The following is a 24,458-nucleotide window of genomic DNA, read 5'->3' on the forward strand; positions in this document are numbered from 1 at the left end:
CCGAGTAAAAAGCCTGGCACGAACAGAATGAGGCATCACTTCTGACTGGCAAAACAGGGTTCTCTTCGTATCTGCCATTAACTTCATTTTCCTTCTGGAACTCATTGCAAAACTACAGCTCCTCTCAAACACAGGCCACAGCTGTGCCAGAAAACTGCAGCCATCATTCATCAGTGGTGCAGCAGCTCATGGCTTGGGGCTAGGAAGTGCCTACAGGTTCAACCTCCACTCAAAGCAACTGAATCCTGTTCATGCCTACTGATTTCACAAGGCAGACAAGACCAGGACAAGAAAAGTATTACCTACTAATGACACACAATACTTGACTGTAAAGAGGGAAAACAACCTTGCATGAACTTGCACAGCAACTTCATTGCCAGCAAGAGCACTGGAAATTACTGTCATACTAATTCAGGTTGCACAGAGACGGTGCTTGTCTTGGGGGTGATTTTCTCTGGAGCTTGTTGACATGGCTCAGTGATCTGTTTCTGTTGTTAAGTTTTCTTCTGCTTTCTCCTACCCAGTCATTCCCTAACCCTATGATTCAGCACTTTGGGGAGAATGGATCCTACAAACCATAACAACCATCTGCCTTGATATCATATCTTGATTTCTCATAAAGTAGAAATGAATCAGGGCGGCGACTGTGTATCATAGCAGACCTTCCATCATATACATATTTGAGAATTCTGGTAGTGTTCCACATATTGCATCAAAGATACAGTAAACCTTTATAGGAAGGAGGAAAAACTGGTTCAATTGATAATATCAAATACACCTAACACATGAAACAAGAACATAAGCTAATGCAGAACATCTCTTCCGAGTTTCAGGTGTCTTCATTTCCTGCAGCATTCCAGCCATTGCACTATCAACCAACAATTTAAAAAATGCAGTGCTTTTTTGGACTATAATTCACAGTACTTTCCAGATAGCATGGACACTGGTATAACTTTCCAAGCTGTGGATCTACAAATTAGATCATTTCTTCAGTGACAAGCAACGTGGTCAACAAGATGTTCTATGCTCTTACCTTTAAGAACTTGTACAGAAGAAACGTGAACCAATTTGTCAGCATTTTTTCAGCCACTGACTCGGTCCTGTAGGGAAGGCAGAGAGTAAGTTGAATGATAGAGGGGAAAAAACAGTGTCTTCTGATCTTCTCTTGGAAGACTCAGATCTTTTGCTATTTCTCTTAAAGCCTTTAAAGGTCAAACCTTGAAAGGCATAAACCTCAAAGCAAAAAAGAAAGGTACCCAGCATACTAGGGTTGCCATGACAAAATCTAAAGATAGTCTTGGCAACAGCCAACCCCACTTTCCTCCCACAGAGCTCATTAGAGTTAAACCTGGTCTCCTACAAGTCACAGCTATAAAACACAATCAAAGAAACAAAAGTTGACCCAGTCTCTGTCTAGAAATCTCCTGGTTGAAGTAAGAGTACCAAAGAGGGACCAACAGAATTGTCTTATGGTTCAGATAAAAAAATATATGCCTTCTTTAATCCCTGCTTCTCATGCCTAATGGACTCAATAATCTGCATTTTCGTGTATTCATCAGAGTTTATAAGATTACCCTGTAAATTCCCAACTGTCATTTTGAACAGGCCGTTCTCCTGCTGCTGAAGGGTAAGCATTTAAAAATATCACTGTGCCAACATGAACATATCCTTTCTTGTCTGATTTTAGAAGCTAAAGAGGGCCATGCCTATCAGTACTTTGTTGGGAGATCATCAGAAATAGGGATTTCAGGTAGGTGTAGAAAATAATCCTGCTTGAAAAGCTATAAAAATGCAGCACACAGGTTGGCCAATAATCTGATTCAGTAAAAGACAGCTTCCCGTATTCCTAAAATTTGAACAGAATAGGTATTCTGTGAACAATTTCAGTTGGAAAGTACTCAGAAATGGCTATAAATAATTTATCATGTTATGCTAACAGAATTAACAGGCAGTACAAACAGTAGCAGCCAATAACAACACTACATAGACTGGTATGACATATGCTGTGACCACTAAGAACTTCATATAGTATCCAGCACAGAACTGTTTGCCTAGAAACATGATCAAAGAAAAATATGAAAAAAAAAATAACCAGGGATAAATGAACATTCTCACCCCTTGTTGCTGATAACTACTGTAACATTGATTTTGACTTATTGCCACCTTATGAATGAGACACCACCAAATCATCATATCATCAGTAGCCATGCCCATGTCTTGCATACAGTACAAAAGGCTATCCATCTGTAATGTAGTCTTGCATAGAATTATAACAACATCTAGACACTCCATCCAACAAAAGCAGAAAAGAACATTTTTCTTCTGTAAAAATGGTGGTACAAAAACAGCAAGGAAAACAGATAAGCAGACCCCAGAAGCAGAAATTATCTTTCAGAGCATGCTCTAAAGCAGGGGTTGTCAACCACTGATCTCCAGATACTTTGGACCTCAACTTCCCAAACCTGAACATTGCTTATGATGGAGGACTAAAAGTTGACACCCACTATTTCTAATTCAGTTAAGTGATCCCCAGTAAGTAGCCTTAGGTAAGTCATACTCTCTCTAAGAAAGCATGACTTACCTAAGAGGGTGAAAATGGCAAACCTCCTCTGGATAAATATTGCTATGAGAGGATCACCAACATCAGATTAAACCTGAAGGTGCATAAAACAATAGAGAATATTTCTTTTTTTAAGAGAGAGAGTCATGGCAGTCAAGTGACCCTTATGTTTATCTACTGTACACCCAGATACCACAAGAGATTACATACTACAATACATAAACACCAAGTTTCCTTCAAAAGATTAATGTTAAACATGTTAGGCCTGATAATAAAGATGAATTCTGACCTACAAAAAGGGTAACAAGAAAGATGATGATGAGGCAATCCCTGGAATCTGCTATATCAAATCAGTGTTTGTGCAACTGCCTGTGCTTTATTTCTGCTGCTCTATAATATTGAGCCTCCTTTTCCTTTCCAAATTGTTGTCCATGTTAGTACAACATAGTCTAAACTTATAAGGGGAAGTTTCTATTTTATTTATGTCAATCTAAAGTTTTAAACAAATTGAATACCTATTATTTTCCAGGTAGAATTGAATGGGGCTCTCTCTACAAATAAATAAATAAATAAATAAATAAATAAATATCTATCTATCTATCTATCTATCCTTTATTTATATATTTATAGCATTTTTATCCCGCCCTTTTCAGCCCATAGGATATAGCAAATATCCATATTTACTCAAGTATAACGCGTCATCGAATGTAATGCATGCCCCAAATTTAAAGGTGCACATTATAAAAAATAGATTTGCCATCAAATGTAATGCACCCAACCATGCAGGCATGGCACACCAAGGGGGCAAGCAGCATGAAAGAGGCCACTTGGGAAGCCATGCCTCATTGTGAGGCCAAGGCTGGCAAACTCACTAACCTCTTGCAACTTCTAACTGGCCTCATTCATGAGGCCTTCAACACTGAGGGAGGTTTGAAGGCCTTGTGAATGAGGCTGGCTGACCCTCACAAGGTGGGTGGGTGAGAGTCCCCGGGGACTGCCTGGGAGACAGAATGCACCTCCAAACTCTGGTCCAGAAGGAGGTGGTAAGGGTGATCTTCCTGCTCCTTTGGCCACAGAGGCCTGAAGGCCCTGCAGCCCCCTTGTGGCTAGGCAGCAGGAATGAAAGGGCCACCAGGCATGTGTTCCTCCTCCATGTCTGAGCACCATGGAGCCCTGAGGTTGCTGCTGGGAACATTCTCTTCACCCCACCTCTGTGTCTGGCTTCCAGGTCCCTCCGGGCCTTTTCATGCAGATGAGTTTATGTGCACCATTCAAATGTGCAATCGAAGCTAATGCACACCTCAATTCTGGTGATGTAATTTAGCCAAAAAGGTGAGCATTAGACTCAAGTAAATATGGAAAGTATCTGTCACTATGTCATGACTGAAATGGTGCCAAAATCTTTTCTCCAGTAGCAAAGTTTGGCACAGCCCAATTGTGTTCATGGCAGCTGTTACACACAGGCTGTATGAAATCTGTTTACCTCTGAAAGATTATACTGGCTGCAAAACAAGCTACCCTCAGTCAGCTAACAGGTAAACTATGCCTTTCAAGCTATTGTTGGGTTAACAAACTCTACAATCCCTAACCAATGGCTATGCTGGCTGGGGCTGATGGGAGTTAAAATCCACAGGATCTCCAACTCTGATCTAAAACATTTTTACAATGTAAGGAACAGTTCTGCTTGACACAGGTACACTGTTAACATCTTAGTTGTGGATCCATTTTATTATGGAGATTCTGCTTTGAATCTCTGGCTCTTTAATCTTCCAAATGACCCAGCATCTGATAAGGAAGCTTAAATATATTTGCTCAATATTCTGTGAGTGTAAATAGTAGCTTTTATTGAATCCTGGCTAAGTATGTTAAGGCTGGATTGTCAAAGGAGAATGAAGAGCACAGTGACAGATACTGTGGTGAACATTAAATAATAGTTCGTGTTCTGCAGCTGGTGTATCTTTCAATATTCATTGGCCTGTGATAGAGGAGACCCATCTAGCCACCGTTTAAAAATTGATGGAGCAGAGCAGATGCACAGCAGAGCTGGAATGCTGCCCCTGGCTCACACTCTTCCTCCACCTATGTGAGATCCTTTGCTCAGGGAAATGTGCTTGAATTACACATTAAGATACCCTCATGATCACTGGGGTGAGTATGCATGGATTAGTCCTGAAGAACCAGTTGGGGAAAAATGACAAAGAAAGGAAACATATTAAGTAAACACAGAGAATGTGTCCCTATAGCCCTGTGGGAGAATGAAGTGCCTGACAACCAAAATGTCATGTTGAAAGTTCGTTCCAGAGGCAAGAGGAGTTCTTGGCAAAGTTTGCCATTCACAGTCCTGAGCATTAATCAGGAACATTGAGGGAGGGGGTTGTAAAAACTCAGTGCTGAGACAGGTAGACTGCTGGTAGGTAAGCATAAAGGCTGGCAATGAATGGCTGCTACTAGCAGCTGTGCAAGGAGATGGAAAACAATGTAGCTGTAGTGAGAAGAGGAACATGCTGGCAGAAGTCTATATCAAAATCTCAATGAAAAGTAGTTTTAATTAACTAAACAGCTGCCATTTCTAGCACTCATAGAATTAAAAGTGGTGCCAGCAATAGAGAGCAACTCTTCTCAGACTTAGCAGGCATGGATATCAATCTAGTTTAGGAATAAACAGCTTTCACAGCAAGAGCCATTCCCCTGTGGTTTTGCCTATGAAACTATGCATGAGACTCATTTTTAGGATAGGAACCCACCTTTGGCTTCCCAGGTTTTAGCATAGACTGTCCACAAATTTACAAATCCATTATTTATGGACAGAAACCTCAGCAATAATTGTTTTCCTTTTGCTAATATATTTAAAGAGTTTTCTATTCTTAAAGGCTAGAAAACTCTTTAAATATATTAGCAAAAGGAAAACAATTATTGCTGAGGTTTCTGTCCATAAATAATTTCTCTGTCCATAAGATGAAACGCAAACATCTACTTATAGAGAAAACAATCCATGATCCAATCAACACCAAGGAAAGATCCAGAAAACTCACAGCAACCCAAAAGATCCTTTTTTTTTTGTACACATTAAATGCCTATACATAATGATGGTGACTCCCTTGCTATATAGATAGAGTTAATTAAACTGTTGACAGCCTAGAGTACTACTGAGGTCAAGGAGGTCTGTGAGTGCAGTTCCGCTCACATACAAGAACTATAAAAGGGGGAAGTGAGATTCTTCTACATTTCCTTTCCCAAATCTACCCTTTTTATGCAATAACAAAGCAACAGAGGAGAAAAGTCCAGAACATTTTGATGCAACTTGATTAAGAGGATTTTATATGATTTTGAAAGAGCTTGTTTTATTTGTTTTGATTTGCTGTAGACTGCCTTGGGGGCCCTGGTGAGCTGAGAGGCAATAAACAAATACTTATATTAGATGAAATAAATAATCATGACTACTCACCGTCTTAGAAGCAACTTGGGGTGGTTTTTGCTTTCCAAATTCTTTTCAATCAGGTCTGAAAGGAGCTGCTTGAGCACTCCAGTGGCATACTCCATCTCACCCTGCAGGGCCGTCATGATTAAAGAGGCCACATTGCCCCGGTCCCTCATGGAGAAGCTGCGCTGTGCCTCCAGGGTGCGAATGAAGGTCAGGAGGAAGTGTTTTTTGTTCAAGAGCTGACCAAAGAGGGTCAAGGACTTCTCCACATTTGCCTGGACCTGAGGGAGGACACATCTGATTAAAGTCAAGCCCAGAATATTATAGAGCTGGCAGAAATATCTTAAGAGTCTTTTGATGGTTTCAGTGAGATCACAAAAGGCTATGTACATGGTCAAGCCTACTGCATAGGGCATTGCAATATAGAGAAAGCGAAAGCTTCAGGTGGTCATCAGGGAAATCTTCCTTAATGTTTAGCTGAAAATTACCATCTTGTAATTTGAGTCCACTGGTGTGGGTCTCTTAAAAAGTCCCTAGCAGTTCTACCTATTGAGTATACTTCACACCATCTTTATCAAGGACATCTCTTCTCGGGGTGATCTTTCCTTGGGGTTACTTTATACTTATACTTTTTACTGCCATTTCATAAAGTTGGAAACTTGTTACTTTTTATTCTGGGATAATCTTTCCTACTGTGCACACAGAATCTTAGACACTGAAGAAATTGAATATTTCATAGCTTTCAGTGGAAATTCATAGGAATATCCCACTACGGAAGGTTTTCTGCAAATATTGGGATTCCTGATTACTTGATCTTGTTTCAGGAGCAGCACTGACGTTGTAGCACAACCCATTAAAATGTCCTGATGTAACTGAAGCCTCAAGATTAATTTCTGGACCAGTTTCCAGTGCGCGTAGATACTTATGTTTATTAGAAAAAGTAAATGGAAGATAAAACCCAGACTCTGGGGCAATGTACACTTGAAGCAGTTTGGATCCCTTACTCAGTAGATGGAAAGGGAATCAGGACCAGGGACATCCATACACAGCTAGGCTTCTAGATCTCCAAAAATAGCTGTGGATAGTGCAGAGAAGCAGGCTGAGAGGGCTGTTTGGTTCTCCACATTAGCATACTTTGGGATCAGTTGTCACTGTTGGTTGCTATAAATCTGACTTTGACTTATGGCAACCATATGAATGAGAGACCTCAAATCACCTGTCATCAACTGTCCTGTTCAGAAATTGGAAATGCAACCTTTTTACAGGTTTAACCACCTGTAATAAAGGGCCTTCCTCTTTTCCTGATGCCTTTCAACTTGCTAAGTATTGTTGCCTTTTCTAGTTTTCTCATGGTATCTCCAAAGTATGACTGTCTCCATTTAGTCATCTTTGCATCTAGGGAGTGTTCAGGTATGATCTGCCCAGGAGTCATTAATTTGTCTTTTTAGAAGTCCACAGTATCTGGAGAACTCTTCTCCAGCACCACATTTCAAATGAAATTGTTTTCTTCCTATTAGCCTTCTTCATTTTCCAACTTTCACAATGATACATAGAAACTGGAAATACAATGACACAAATAATCCTGACTTTAGTAGGCAATGAAAGTTGAAATTCTTATCTAGTTCCTTCAGAGATGCCTCTTCAACAGGGCTGGGATCGGTTTATTCTCAAACTTCACGGAGGAGAAGAGAGAACCCAATTAGCCAAATACAAATGAGATTTTGGAAATAGAAAATTCATTCTCTGCCATTCAATGGCCTGTTGGGACCTGCAGATCTAGTGCCAAATACACATATACAAACACCAATCTTATTTTTCTAACATTTTCATTTCACCACGTGACACTTGTCTCATGGCAGATATGTGCTTATTTTCCCTAAATAAGAAGAGTTGCCAAAATACTGGATCTGGCCAGAGACTAACTGCCAGATTTCTCCTAGCTACATCTGAGCACAGCAGACAACTCTTGCAGGAAATTGTGATCTTCTGAACTTTCTGCATATGGTCCTAAATATTACCGTCTGTCCGTACAATTAATGATGGCATTTGCAGCAAACTTGTTTCATTGGTTTTTATAATCCAGTAGAGAACTTTCCCTCCATGTCCATATATATCTTCTTCCTGAGTGGACTACTACACAGCCCTTAGATTTTACTGCTCACAGCTACTCAATAAGTGTCCCCGGTGGCGCAGTGGGTTAAACCCCTGTGCTGGCAGCACTGAAGACCGACAGGTCGCAGGTTCGAATCCGGGGAGAGGCAGATGAGCTCCCTCTATCAGCTCCAGCTCCTCATGCGGGGACATGAGAGAAGCCTCCCACAAGGATGACAAAACATCAAAATCATCCGGGCATCCCCTGGGCAACGTCCTTGCAGACGGCCAATTCTCTCGCAACAGGATGCTCCTGACACGACAAAAAAAAAAAAAAAAGCTACTCAATGTCCACTTCTGTCCAGGCTGGATTGCAAGACTCTCCAAACATGAAGCAGAAGCCGAACTGCCTTTAAATCAGAAGTAGCCAAACAATCTCACCCCATGTTGTTGGACTGCAGCTCCTAGCAGCACTTGACAACATTACCAGTTGCAAGGCATGCTGGGAGTTGTAGTCCAATTCACCACCCCTACTTTAAATATTGCTCTTTGTTGGTATCCAGCTGCAAATATCTATCCAAAATTTTCCAGACTACATGCCTGCAAATTTTATCCAAAGTTGATATAAAGTAAAAGAGATGTGAGCATTCCCATAAAAAATCCCTGGACTTGAAAAGCAGCTAGCAAAATAAAAAAAAATCCTTGCACCTTTTGTCCAATATTTGGCAGGCTTAATCCATTCAAAAGGGTCTTCCTTTCCAATACTACAGTTGAAAATTTCACCCAGCTTTTTCAGGGGGAAAAGTCTGTGGTCATGATATGATTTCTTCACGACAACTTAATGGGGAAACACATAAAGCTTTGGATGCAATTCCTTTTCAGCTACAAAATAAGTACTTCACACACTCCAAGCTAAATCATTTCATTTCTGAAGAATCAAAGAGCCAAATATATCATTGTCTTCTTTGAACAGCCCTAACTCTATGTTACATTTATAAACATCTTAACCTTTTCCTTGTCCAATTGAAATTGCTCCTCGGCATTGCTTCCTCGCCCTGCTAAGAAAATGCAGAGTTCAGAAAAAAGGGGGGCTCAGAAAAAGTACTTTTTGAACCTCGGGAATCTTCTACCCATCATGGACTTTCTTGTTGTTCAGAATTATGCCAAGCATAGAACAAAGAGACACGAGAATGAAATAAGTTGTGTTGTCGAAGATTTTCATGGCCGGAATCACTCGGTTGCTGTGAGTTTTCTGGGCTTTATTGCCATGTTCCAGAAGCATTCTCTCCTGACGTTTCACCCACATCTATAACAGGTATCCTCAGAGGTTGTGAGGTCATTTGCAATAATTAGCATGAAACTCTTAAAAATACTTTCCAATGAAGCTGAAAAATAGACACAAAGTTACACTGAACTGGAGTCAGACCTCACAACCTCTGAGGATGCCTTCCATAGATGTAGGTGAAACATCAGGAGAGAATGATTCTGGAACATGGCGATACAGCCTGGAAAACTCACAGCAACCCAATGAAATAAGCTGTTTGGGGAAAATTTACCAGTAGCTGTTTTGGTAGTTCCTGATCAGGACGTGAACACACAGACTCTAATGCTCAACTAATCTCACAGACAGCTTTGTCTAAGGGTACTGACTAATTTCAATTAGCAAAATTTAGCATATTCCTTTGCTCAATCAGAAGCCATTAATGTGGCACATCCTTACATGGGTTGTATGGTCCACAAAGTTAGCAACACTTGCTGAGCTTGGAAATGGATCCTGTCTTTGCCTAAGCAATATGGTCTAAATAACAAATAGAGCAATGATGGTGGTGGCTTCAACAGCAGAAGTGCAAAACATCTGCCACATAAATAATCTCAGCAGGCTTGGCTTACTATTTGCTACTCTGAAGGCAATGAAGCAAAGTCTCTCTTCCAAACAGGCACCCTCTCATTTTTATTTGCCACATCCCTCTCCCATTCATTTGCAGTTGTACTCCTCTTTTGTGAACATGAGCAGAAGCAAATGAATAATAAAGGATTAAATATTTAACCAAGCTTTACATTTGCACAAAATGATGCACTGCAGCCTCAAACCCCAAGGAGAAGAGCTGCTAATGGCTGCACTTGCATTTGGCTCTGCATGAGCATTTTTGCCTGCATGTGCATGTAGTTGGGAGTGGGAAGAGAGGGGGGAGATCAGACATTCTTTCCTAGTCATTTACAATAGCTAGCATTAAACTCTTCAAATACTTTCCAATTAAGCTGACAAATAGACACAAACCTACACTGAATTGGGAGTCTGAACATTGTAATTGTTTTTAAAATATATATATATATAGGTGTTTCCTCTCCTGTAGTTTCATTCTCCCAACCAAACATAAATGGGTTCTCTGGAATTAAGGCTATGTGGGAAGAGGCCCTTTATGCCCTTTGTTTAATTAGCTCTCAGACCCTACAGATGATTACCAGCTGCAATTTATATTTCGAAGGTCTGCCAAATCTAACCAAAATAGGATTTTTCCCATTCCTTCTTCCAAAAGACTGACTGACACTCTAATGGAAAACCATATTAATTCATCCCAATTTTATCCTCTAAAGAATATATATATTTAAAAATGAAATAAATGGGGGGGGGGGAAGCAAAAGCACAGAAAATGTGATAAGGTAAGTCAGATCCAAGCATGGATCATTTTGGCGTGGAATGACAAAGTCATTCACTTTGTCATGTCATGCTGAGATGTTTCATGCATGGACATCTTCTTACAGTGAATGCAATAATTGTTATGAGCAATTGATGGCTGTAGTTTTTATTGTCCAGAAGATTGGAGACGTGTGCATAGAACTACTAATGCATTGATTAATATCTAGAGGTATGACTCATTTGGAAAGCACACTAAATCCCAATAAGAGGAAATATGGATATACAAGAATGTTCTGATAATGGGAGCGCTGTTCTCCAGAGCTTTCTGTTTGATAGTACTTGGAAGTTTATGGTTTCAGTTGTTCCTTTTCCACCATATTCTCATACTACTAATTTAAAGTCCCCCTTTCCTGGCTGTGATGTGTCACCCTCCCCCCCCCCCCCCCGGTAATTAAAGAGGTAATGACAGGCAAAGTGTGATCACAACAAAATAGCTGCCAGAAGCCTGAAACACAGATGGGCCAAAAACCTCCAGAACATTACAGGGAATAAAAGCAAAACAAAAAACAAAATCACAATTCAGATGCTTGGATTTTAAAGTGCCCTTGCAGAATGAATATGTAACCCACAAAGGACATACTTACTGGTACCAGCAATGGGTGGGTGGTGAGAATAGGCTTTACTAAGATAAAAAACTAATAATACGGAATGAACTGAAACACTCTCCCATCATCCTAATGCTACTGTTCTAACAGACACATCCATACACTTTGTACAAAATTAAACAAATTGAAGCCATTCTTGTTAGTTTTGCTTTATCACACTCATAAAGGTTTCTTTTACAAAATCATTTTATATAAATTTCATTACCTTTTGTTACAGATCTGGCTGAACATTAGAAATATAAATTTCTAGAATTTAGGAAGTCTTTGGCTACCAGTCCATTAATACACCTCAATGCTGATGGTTTTATGTTAAGCCGCTTTGAGTCCCCTCCAGGGGAGATAAAGTGGGGTATAAATAATAATAATAATAATAATAATAATAATACCACCACCAGAAGTTGTTCTAGGGTTGAACCTAGCTTGAATCCACTGCTATCGCTTCAGTTAGCACAGTCTGGATTCTTCTTCAAATCCCAAATTAGGCACCAGAAAAATGTTCTGTGATGAAATTATCCACATCAATAAAAACATAAACATACTTATTCTTCCCAAAACTGTTCCCATGCAGATGCTTTATTCTTAAGGGTATGGTTGGATTTTAACTGGATTAGTATTTTTGACAAGTGGTCAAGTAGTAACAGAAAAAGGACTATATGCTACGGAACTGAGACAGATAACAATCCTGAGGACAATTTACAGACACTCTTGTACATTTCAGGTGACTCTAAGCTAGGCAGGCTGTAACCTTCTTCTTTCTCAGCAAAAACCAAGGGAATTAAGGATCTACATCACATATGTCACATTGCACCTGAAATTCTGCGCAGAATGACTTTTACTAAGGGGCAGTAAAATGGAAGAATTTCCCTTACTATTTTAAAGAACAGAAAGATGGCTCAAATCCATATATTGGGAAATTCATGGTTTTAAAACAACAAACAACACCTACAGATAATGAACTAATTTATTTATTTATTTATTTATTTATTTATTTATTATTTGCACTTATTGACCGCCACTCTCAGCCCTAGGGCGACTCGCAACTAACACCTCCTTGCAGGAATGCTCCTTTAAATTTCAGATGCAATGTGACATACATGATGTGGATCCTTAATTCCCTTAGTTTCTGCTGAGAAAACAATGTGGAAAAAATGGTGGTTAAAGTATATTAACACCCAATCTATTCTGAGCAGGCAAGACAGGTGAGGGATGGAAATATACTATTTCTTCCATTCTAAGACACACTATTTTCCCTATATAAATATCTATAAAAATGGTGTGTGTGTGTGGTTTATTATTATTATTATTATTATTATTATTATTATTATTATTATTTTGTGGTGGTGGTACTGAAATTAGAGTGCATCTTACAATCGAAGAATACAATATATGGAAATCAGTTCCCAATCTAAAACAGAACAAGGAGCTGATAATTTATTATCGATAGTGAGAGAAATAAGGCTGAACACTGTAAAAGCCATCCACTGCATGGCTACCAGCCTCCTCCCAAATGAAGAGAAAGCTTCATGAGAACCACCAACCCTCTTAACATTCCCCAAGTAATAGCAAGAGTATCCCTACGGGCATATAAACCAGGAAATCCTAACTGGATGGCTTCCCACGACGGTCTGCCTCCAGGGGCAAACCAAGAACGGGCAACTTGGAAGTCCATGAACAGACTCAGAAGATCAAAAGACAACCTGGAAAAATGGCACTACCTAAAAGAATCCTCCACCTTGTGTGACTGTGGAGCAGAACAAGCAACTTCACACCTGTATGCTTGTCCATAATGCCCTGCCTCATGCAAGGAGGAATAATTGTTTAAAGCTACAGACAATGCGGTTGCTGTTGCCTGTTTTTGGTCTAAAATTATTTAGCTGTTTCTGCTTCCTTTATTTTATCAGTTTTAGACTTATTTATACAATGCTTTTGATACAAAATAAATAAATAAAGATAGTTAAGAAATCTAGAACAGAAGAGATAAATCCTGTAAAACTAAATTAACCTGGTTAACCCTAGGACCACCTTTGCAACCCTAGAGAGCTAAAGGACCCCAACAGTACTTCCCACTAGTGAACTGCTTTAAAAGACATGTTGGATAAAGTGGATGGTCAAGCAGATCACAAAAGCAATGCCTGTGCTAGGCTACAAGAGTTATTAATCAATGCATTGGTAATGCAACGCACAGGTCTCCCATCTTCTGGGCAACGAAAACTACAGCCATAGCTTTTGTGCTTTCATTGATAAGCATTTGATTCTCTGCAATAAATAACTGCATCATGTTCCGAAGCCGATTAGGTCTCCTAAATATGTTCTGAAACCCACGTCAACATTAATTACTCTGCGAGGTCAGCAATGAAAAGATAAGAGCACCCCTCACTTCCCCAATCAAGGACAACCTTGCCGCACAGAAAATGTGAAGCCAATTTTTGCACAATTGCTTGTACTAAATTAAGCGAACATTGTAAGGATTGACAAAGGGAGAGAGAGATGGTCTGTGGGGAAGAGAAAGATTAGACCACATTGGGAAAACAGGGAGCCAGGGACTCTGATGATGTCAAACAAGTCATTTGGAAATGAGTGGCTGGTCATGCATCAAACAAAGCCAATTGAATAAACCAAGCACTGCAGAAAATGACAGTAGCAACGATATTAGTATAAACACTGATATTAATGCCACTGAGTACAGGAACCACACAGTGCAGACCCAAAGCTCATATGGTAAATGATTCCATGCTGGCATGTTGGCCCTTTCATTAAGGCGATTCCTTCCTAATCAGACCAGGGCCTATTTAATTCAGTATCCCACTTCTCTCAACAGCCAACCAGATGTCTATTGGAGGCCCATAAACTGGAGAGGAGGTCAATAGCTTGCTTTCTCAGTTGCTTACAAGCAACAATATTGCTTCTGATCCTGGAAATTGGGATAGTTATCATGACTATTTGCATTTTTCATTAATATGTCGATTCCTCTTTCAACCTAGTACAAGTTGGTGGCCTACATTTTATAGTAGTGAATCCTATGGTTCAATTATGCATTGTGAAACAAAATACTTCCTTTCATTCATCTTGATCCTCCTGTCAATTGCCCTTATTAAATGGTCTTAGTTCTAGTGTTATAAAACACTGGACCAGTTGGCAACTTGCAGTCTTTCAGATATTGTTGGACTGCACTGTCTATAATCCCTCACAAACGGTAGTTCCTGATAATGTTGATGGGAGTTGTAAACCAACAACATTTGGAGGGTCATCCTTGCATGTAGACCAGCATTGACCATTAATGTATTTTGTATTTAGATGGATGCCATTGGATGCCAGGTCCCAGACCTAAAGCTAACAGTTACATTCACAAAAGAGATCTTCTCTGGATCATATATCCATGTATCAAGGAAAACATCTTACATGCTAAGTGGTGAAGCACATGGCCATCATACTAACCAAAAACAAATTATTGGAGGAACTTCCTTACAGCATGAGAAATTGTGTAGTGAGAGAATTTTGATAGAGACATACATATTTTATCAGAAGAAAAAGCTGGACCTGCCAGTGGGGCCACAAGACAAAGAGCCTAAGCATCAGATGCAGCTGAGTAATCTATGGCTTACCAAGCAAGCCCTTTTCACAAGGCTATCAAAAATCTCCAGGCAAAATACTGAGTGACTCTATGACTATATGGGTACAAAGACTAGTGCAGGTTGATTTTGCCAAGAAAATTATGGAAGCAAAAGTTTCACGGATGACTCTGTTAAGGAATTCATGGAAGCAAAAGTCAGGTCTATGATACAGAAACAGAAGTGGTGAAATCAAAATAATCTTCATAGGCTCAATACAACTACACAACTGTGCAGCAGTGCTTCTCAGGTGACTTGATGTAGGAACCAGTATGTTTTCTTCTAATGCACCAAGGGCTGTTACCCTTTTGGCTACAATTCTGTTTTCTGGGGACTCATCACAGATCAGCAGTCAATGGAACCTACTGCCACTTTGAGCAGCACTGCAGTACAAGACAGCCCTGACCTGTACCAAATAATTTTCTCAGCCTGTGTTAAAGTTCTATTCTATGAGTATCAAATCTCTATCAGACCTACCAAGTCAACCCATCCACATTCTGCTACTCTTTGTTAAATTCCTTTTGTACTCTGAACTACCCTTACAAGAATCACTGCCATCTGCTTTTATTCTTACCCACTATCTACCTCCCTGTCTGTCTCTGGCCCTTTTTAACCTAAATGCTAACCACTGTTCCAAAGATGTATGCCTCCCTTCTCTAGTTATTTTCAAGCAGTAACTTTCAAGGACTGAAATGACCAAGTACAGAAAATGCCTCTTGCCATTCATATAGCAGCTAAGACAATAATAAGCAGGACATACTGTTGCTCTGGAATTTAACAGGCATGTTAGGATGGCCGCAAGAACAGGAAAAATCTAATTCAATAATGATTGTTGAAGCAGGTATTTCTAAAGCCACTAACTTGCTGAAAGCAGTGATTCCCAAGTTCAGACCTACTTTTAAAATGCTGGCACTTGTTGCTCGAGTTTTATAAAAGTAGAGCTTAACTTAACTTTAACTGGCTTCTACTGAGTTCTTGTGAGAACATATAACATATAAAACAAGAGCTGCGTATCTCTCCTTAGCCTGACCTAACTACAAAATTTAAAAACAACTTGGAAAACCCCGTAACGTTTGCTTTCAGTTTTAATAATCAGAGATATATTTTGGTCCTGGGGCACTCATCACTCATACCCTCTTACTAATGAATTTCTCAAACAATACCATGTGTTTTACATTATTATCTTTCAGCAGTCCAGAAATCAGCCCAAAAAGTTTTCTATACACCAGCATTTGTGAAACTATGTCAGATTGGCCTATTACACAGTTTGAGTGGGTTCCCATCAATGCCTAGATGTCCTGTATGTCAATAAAGATAAGCATGAATGACATACCAACCAGTCTATAAGAACACTGAAAGTGATATCCTCAGATGGCAGCAAATTCTGGTGGTAGTGCAAAGAAGGGCAGTGAAACAAACCTATATCAGTCCAGCTTAACAATGTTTTAGCACAGTGGTTCTCTACCTGTGGGTCCCCAGATGTTTTGGCCTTCAACTCCCAGAAATCCTAACAGCTCGTAAACTGACTGTGATTTCTGGGAGTTGTAGGCCAAAACACCTGGGGATCCACAGGTAGAGAACCCCTGCTTTAGCAGAAGAGCTCCTGAAACAGGATGAGGTGGGTGGGAGATACTATGTAAGAATAACAGATAAGCTCTCTTCCCCAAAGCTATAAACTTGAAAAGCTTAGGAAAGTAATATAACCCAAAGTGAAGCATTATTCAAGCAGACAAACATACACACATCACCACACCTCCATTTCCTTCAGAACGGGATGGTCTTCTATTCCAGGGAAAAGGACTCTCATGGCGTAGGTGCGATAATCCAAGAAGGGAATGCCAGCCCCATCCAAGTCATTGGTCAGTTCATGGATGTCAGTCTGCAGCTCAGCAAATGCTGGGAATGAAATAGCGGATATAAACAAGAAACATTGGCAGAATAGTTCCAACTGGCCTTATTAATAACCTGCAGGATGAAATTTAATGGTAGGCCCTTGGGCATCTTAAAGGCTATTCAGCTTTATTGTGCCATCAGCACAAATTAGATCCATATTAAATCAGCAACTTTTCATCTCACAGCATAGATAGAAAGTCCAGGGATATATATTATAGTGGCTTCTTTGGAGCTACAAGGATATAGCATAATTTATTGATTATTTATTTCCAACATTTCTATCCCGCCCTTCTCAACCCCTGAGGAGGGACTCAGGGCGGCTTACAAACTGGCAGCAGTTCGATGCTGCAAGATAATACAAATATAACAACAGTTTAAAACAGTAAATAGAACATTAAGTTAAAAACATGTTTAAAACATTGTCATCAATCCATATAGCCATAACAGAGATCCTAGAAAACTTAGAGAAACTGCAGTAGCCAAACTAGAAGAGATCTCTCCAATGTCATTCAGTTCAATCTCCTGACACCAAAGAATAGATGGCAGGCAGGTGTGAGGCCTGAAGGCTAGTACTCTGGCACAGAATTATCTTTCAGGCTGTGAATATAGAAAGGCAGGGAGAATGACAAAACATCGGCATAATTTTTTTGAGAGCACTAGGGAGAGGAAACAGATCGAAGCCACACAAATGTCCTCACTGCATGCTGATTTTATATCTTGTAGCTGGAACAGCCATTTGGTTATCTAGTTTTTGACTGGACTGAAAAGAAGAATGAGAGAAATGCCATCCTATACCTTTAATTGCATCTACAAGGGGAAGCAGATTGTTTGTGTACATGTTCTACTGCAGTACATGGGGGGGGGAGTGTGGGGGGGAAATCAAATTAATGGCACTTTAAAAGGAAGCTAGAAGCCGCAGAGGGCTGTAGGCTGATCAGTTTGATGAGAAAAAACAAACCGTCAGCTTGAAAGGCACACTATCTTATCTGTAACTAGTGGGACTAGAAAAGAGAAAAGGCAGAGAAGATATTGCGGCTTTTAATTAAAAGCAGATCCTTTTATCTGCCAGCTGTGGAAGACAAGGCAAAAATCTCTTCCACGTACTCCCCCCCCCCCTCTTTCGCCAATCCTCTCTGTCACTATTTCTTTCTATCGGGCTATTTTTTCCCACTTCCCTCTTTTTTATTATCTCATTTTAGGTGCCCGCTTCTGTCGCAGCCTCTGGGCCAAGTTGGAGTTGGCAGGGTCACAGCCCTAGGCACTGGCTTGTGGCGATAATGGGCAATTAGGTTTTATCAGCAGGATCAGAGGCAGCATTCTGTCCAATTTCTCAGCATCTGTCTGTCACATAATGAGAGACCCACAGCCTTTTGCAGGAAGGCAGGCAGGCTTTTCCTTTGCTTTAAAACTTTTCTGTTTAAAACCTTACTAAATTATCTCCACCATCACTAGAATTGCTTCGCCCGACCCCAGTCGCCTTCCAAAGGAGAGCCCACGAAACAGGGAAGTGAGTTTGCAGAAGCATCCAGGACTGCAAGCACAGCCAGAGTGACAGAAAAAGGAATGGACAGTTGGGGGCTGAAGTATAACCATTGTATTATCAAAGGCTTTCATGGCCGGAATCACTGGGTTGTTGTAGGTTTTTCGGGCTGTATGGCCGTGTTCTAGAAGACCTCACAACCTCTGAGGATGCCTGTCATAGATGCAGGCAAAACGTCAGGAGAGAATGCTTCTAGAACATGGCCATACAGCCCGAAAAACCTACAATAACCCAGTATAAACATTGTTTTGGTATTTTAAATCTATGGCTTAAGGAATTTGAAGATGGGGCTGACTTCCCTAACTTATGTGCCTTTCTAGAGAACAGGAAAGCTGCAAAATTATTCATCAGGAGTTGCCAAATCTTAGGTCTATTGCCTGAAGATACCAAATTATATTGCCCAGGGATTACAGAATGATACAACTGGAAAAAGTACCAACGCTATGCAGCCCAATACCCTGTCATGAATGAATACACAATCAAAACATGCCTGACAGTCATCCAGTCTCTGCTTAATATAGAAATAATAATAATAAATAAATATTATTATTATTATTATTATTATTATTATTATTAACTTTATTCTTGTATCCCGCCACCATCTCCCCGAAGGGACTTGGGGCAGCTTACACATAGCACCAAGTGCCAAAAACAGAACATAAAATAAAACACAATTTAATAATACAGTTGAAAAAACATAGAGACATATTAAATGACAACTTAAAAACTCAGTTAAAACAGTGCTTATCAACTGGTGGCGTTCGGCTACTGTAAACGTGGCCAGGCTGTAAACGATCTGACAGGGAGTGGGAAATGTGCAAAGCTGTAACCATGGGACTAGGGCATGGGGAAAAAGTGCAAGGCTGCATAACAATTGCAATTACTGTCCAATGAGGATGAGTGCAAGACATTTTGTTGTCTTAGGTTAAAGATAAGAATGCACAGCTCCTCCATTAGACACAACAATTGCTGGCTGGATTGGCTGTTTCTCTGTTTTAACCCTGGTGACATGACAACATTCTGTACAGCACTTGAGGGCAGTGGAAGACTTCTAGGGTTCAGGACAGACTGTGGAGCACCGCTATGGTATCGAATGCTTTCCCACTGCTCTGTCCCTTTCAGCTTCTGCTGCTAGTGGCAGTTGCGCAATTTATTCCAATGATAGGGAAATGGAAGCCATTAACAATGGTGAAATAAGCTATAACTAGAATCCAGCACTATTGTAATTAATTGCATTCTTATTCCCATGTTCCTACATGGACCTTGCAGTAATCTAAGATTCCTCCACCTTTTAATGTTTTAAAAGATTTTTTTATTATTAGTTTTTTAAAAAATAGTTGTGAACACTGAAAAATAGGTTCTATGTGCATTTAATGAATACGCACAGTATATATTTTATTCTCACCAACAATCCTGTGAGCTAAATTAGACTAAGAGACAGTTACTGAGCCAACCTCCTCCAGTAAATGTGCTTGAGAAGGGCAGACTTGGGTAAGGATTTGGATCTTGTAGTTTAGAGCCTTGATTCTGTTAATTCAAAAAAGAAGGCTCTGGGACTCATGAGACGTCAGACTTCAACTTTCCATGGTCCCACTCAGCAAAGTCAATGATTTCGTATGATGAGACTTACAGACTGAAATAGCCAAAAGGCTCAGTACATCACAACAACCCTTGACTGTCATGTTCATCCTATGATTTCATTCTCTTGCTTTTTGTTTTGGTATGCTTACCCTCCTTGCACTCCAAGGCCACACGGGACTCCAAGTTGTCCATCTGCAGCTGGAGACGTTTGAGTGTGCGGTCAGCATCCCGGGACTTCCGTTTGTATGCAATGAGGACAATGATGATGATGAGCAAGAGGAGACCCCCACCCCCTCCAATACCAATTATGGCTGGCAAGGTCAAGAGGTTGTCTGAGTAAATCTGCAGGGTCCCTGGGGAGAATTCAAACCCTCCAGCCTTGATCTGGGAGACAAAGTGAGAAAGAAAGAGCAAACCTCAGCAACTAGGGCCACCTTACTACACAAAAAAGCATTTACATTCCTATCAAATTCCTATCAGTCTATTTTAAAATCTTATAGTCTGGGCTCTTTCTGCTTTCAGGCATAAAGAAGAGATTATAACATTTGCACATTGGGTGGTTGGGATCTCAGCAATCAAGGGAAACATAACTCCAAAGCACTGACAAAACTGCATACCTAATAATGTTGTTTAAGAACGCAGATCCTTCAAAATGCAAAATCAGATGCTTATATGGGGCCATGTGATCTGAACCATCTCTATACAGCATAATGAAAAGGGGGGCATTTTGAAATGCTTCTCAATGATTTCATTTTAAAAGTAAACATTATTCAAAACAGATGCAAGGCAAATATTAAAGAGTCTACAAGTATAAAATATTGAGTGAGAAATGGCTTCTATAGATGTTCCCCACCTAGCATACACTGCGGGTATAGTGTTGCAGAAACTGGAAGAAACAAGAAGTTGGGACAATCCCTTTCTGATACTCTGCCCAATGTCCATTATTCTGAAATCTGTTGTGGTATAGGCTTCCTCTGTTGGGAATGGTACCAGAATTTTAAACTTTTCCAGCTGATGGCCTGTGCTATCCTTTTGCCATGGGATAAGTGAACAGCTGCTATCTTCTGCTTTGCAGAATCTGTAATGCCAGTAGGAAAGCAATACTTGCTGTGCAGGACAGTGCACTGCTTAACGACAGAACAGAGGTTCCCAGTTACTCCGAATGTTCATTATAATGGTTATTCCCGTCTTACTAGCTACATCCCAAATATCTCCTACTTAATGCTAGCAGCAAACTTTGGGAGGAAACCAATGCACGTGTAGGAAGGACAATGGCCAGGCACCACAGGGCTAACTCTCACGTTGCCTGGCCAAGGCGCTTGGAAGAGATTAGATGGGATGCAGACACATGCTGGTGCATTGCCGATGCCTTCAAGGAGCAGGCAGCGTGTTTGATGTCTCATTCAAAGAACATTATCATAACAGATGGGATGCTAAGTGCATTCCCTGATGGATGAGACGCCTGGGGAAGAGAATGTTTGGGTCCTTTTCAAATACCGAAGGCCACATAGAGCAGAGGAGTGAGTCAGAAGTGCTGCACTGCAGCCTAATGAACAGCTAATCCTCCTTTAGTAGATTCAAAAACTGTTGAGTGGAAGCAGGGAATGATTAAAAAGCAACTTTGCTTTGAGTTACTCTAATTTTCCTTTCCCTTCTAAGGTGAAAAAAGCTGAAATAAGGAACTAGTTATGCCATTAAAGTTGATGCAAAAGATGTCTGCTATGTTTGCTGCAACAGAGTAGTAGGGTTACCTTTCTGGACTACATGGATCTCTTTCTGTACAAAAACCCCACAAACCTTAAGTACACAGTACCAAGCTGCTAAAGCAACACAAGCACAAACAAGGACCATGTCTGACACACTTTACCGTCACTTTATGTTGTCCTGTGAGATTTGGTGACTCGCAAAGAAGTTGGGTTTCAGAAACCGTAAGGGCACAAGGAGTGTCGCCAATCAGCACAGTGTAGTTTAGTCGGGAATTCCCAGATGCTGGAGGAACCAGGTTCCGGCCCTTTAAAAAGCAAATGAGAACAACTCTGTATTTACTAGTAGGGTCCCAGCCTCATTGTAATAAGCAACAAGCAGATGCTCTGAATCCAGTTTTCTACTCTAGCAACAATATTTCACTAAACCTAAATATACTAAAGATGACAGTCCCAAGCTCCCCATAATATCCTTGGCTGAATAAGAAAACCATTTGTTGTTCATTCTAAATATGAAGGAGGTATTTGCTAAAATAAATTTATCTTCTCTGCTTTTGACAATTGGAACATGAAAATACAAATATGTTAAAAACATTATTCTAGTATAGAGCCCTATGTAGCTAGGGTGGGGACTGGTCATTCCACAGAAGAAAACTTGTGATTTGTATCTGCTTTTAAAGTGATGCTAAAGCAGGCATTACCTTGAGGATGAGAGGGGAGCTTGGCTTAAGCTCCAGCATACCAGAAGGAAGAGGTTCAAACACAGGATCTGGGTAATAGACAAAGTTGGTTTTGTTGATGATCAGCAAGGCCTGGACGTTATCCATGACAAAACCGATCTCATCTGGGCGATCACCAAGTTCTGGGGGGCTCCGGACTGGGTTGTCAATGGAGGGAGCATAGCATACCATGGTGGTATCATTATGGACAGTACAGTTCTAGAAAGGAAGAAGACGCTTCTCTTAGTCCATATTCCCTCTGATTTCCAACAGAAAGGAAAACCCAATGTAAGGATGGAAATCCTGTATTTTGTCATCACATGGAAGAATAAGTTAACATTTTGACCCTCACTAGATGAGATTAGTCTGTACCTTTACCGTTCTTGAGTAGTAATATAACGCAACAAAATGTTGCAAAAATCATCTAAAATAATGGATGATGTGAAGTCATATTGCTTTACGGTGGTTCTATAGATACTAAAATTTAGGAAGTGGATTAAGTTGAACCAGTTCTGCTGTGGTGCACCTATGCAACTGCCCTGGGAGCCAGTTCCAAGTTGGGACAGTGACCACAGTATCTGCTGATTGTGGATCGGAACCAAATCCAGGAATATATGTACTGAGATGTACTGATGTGCTTATCAATGTCCAATCAGGATCAGTGTTAGATCAGGGCAGAGCACAGGAAATGAGAACAAAAGGGTGGAAAGCTAGAGTCCCCATGAGAATGATGCAATTTTCATCCTGGGGGAGTACTTATTTATCCTCCAGCAGCTCTATTTTGTTTTTGTTTTTTTAAAGTGCCCCAGCACTAGCGGGCACCATGTATTTTGGTCTTGGATTCAAGTTCTGCATAAGATGGACTGCAGATTTTTTTATTTTTTTTACCTCATTCCAGATTTTCTGGTGAGCTTTTTAAAGTGCTGTTTCTCACTTAATGCATGCTACAGTATACATTGGGAGGCATACATTTTGTGGACATCCTGCTCTTGATCCAGCTTCAAATTGCATTATAGTGTCAGTATAGAACTGCCCTTAGAAATGGAGTCCAGGTTAAAGGTCATATGACACTTCTCTTAATGGTTCAATGCTAACACCCACAATACTGTGGTCAATTGTTATCATCTCACTCCTCTAACTTTAAAATAAGAGATAAAGTTTGAAAAATTACATTTCTCCCAATTACACGCATGCCCATATTGTAAGTGTAGAGCAGGCACCCCCAAACTGCAGTCCTCCAGCTGTTTGGGCCTCCAACTCTCAGAAGCCCTAACAAGCTTGTTCAATTGTCAGGAATTCTGGGAGTTGAAGGTCCAAACAGCTGGAGGGCCAGAGTTTGAGGATGCCTGGCATAGAGTAAGCCTGTGATCAGTTACACTTATTTAATTTTGCAGGGTCTGCTTGAAATTATTTCAAGTTATACTTAAGTTTAAGAAAATGAATCTGACAACACTGGTACATAAGTTTTCTAGTCAATGCTATGCTATCATGTCTGTAATGATGTCTGATTATCATTACAGTATTTATCATTATAAATACTGATTATATTTTGCCATACTGTTTTCATCTATTCCATTATTATCCAAAACAAGGGTATGTAACCCAGGCAAGTCCATTTTCCACTTATCTGTGGGTTTTGAGAAAGGGGATTAAGTTCTTCAACCCGTGGAATAGGAAATCGCTTTTGTTTGTTTTGGAAAGGAGGTAAAAGCACATCTGAGCGATAGAGAAGGGTAGGGGTGCAGGGCAAAGATAAATCAAAAGGAGTGTGGCTGATGTAATTCCCAACTGTTTGTTCCAGCATGACAGACACACACAAAATAGTCAAAGCTCTTTATTCCATACTAAACCTTCCAGGACAACAAACTTGAGTTTTTGCTCCATGGAAAACTAAACCAGGCCCCCCTTTTCTATGAAAATTTACGTATGGATCAAGGCAGAAGACAACAGCACAAAAGTTTTCCCTCTCCTGTACTGATTTCTTAAAGAAATTTTAGAAATAACATACTTTGAAGAGACAGGGAGAATGATCTGTTATG

The 24,458-nt window shown here is 40.2% G+C and overlaps 1 protein-coding gene across 5 annotated transcripts in view; it reads right to left on the bottom strand.

Annotated features, from left to right (window-relative positions):
* PLXNA1 (plexin A1) overlaps window positions 1-24,458 on the bottom strand; it is a 367,927-nt gene that overhangs the window by 46,146 nt on the left and 297,323 nt on the right. For all 5 annotated transcript variants that reach the window (XM_067463505.1, XM_067463504.1, XM_067463508.1 and 2 more), the window contains exons 18-23: window positions 22,402-22,638; window positions 21,865-22,008; window positions 20,147-20,381; window positions 16,737-16,879; window positions 6,006-6,262; window positions 1,034-1,100 (exon numbers count right to left, since the gene is read on the bottom strand). In XM_067463505.1, the coding sequence (XP_067319606.1) occupies window positions 1,034-1,100; window positions 6,006-6,262; window positions 16,737-16,879; window positions 20,147-20,381; window positions 21,865-22,008; window positions 22,402-22,638 (1,083 nt within the window). The remainder of the gene's footprint in view (window positions 1-1,033; window positions 1,101-6,005; window positions 6,263-16,736; window positions 16,880-20,146; window positions 20,382-21,864; window positions 22,009-22,401; window positions 22,639-24,458) is intronic.

Source organism: Anolis sagrei, chromosome 2, assembly GCF_037176765.1.
Source record: "Anolis sagrei isolate rAnoSag1 chromosome 2, rAnoSag1.mat, whole genome shotgun sequence".
NCBI lineage: Eukaryota > Metazoa > Chordata > Lepidosauria > Squamata > Dactyloidae > Anolis > Anolis sagrei.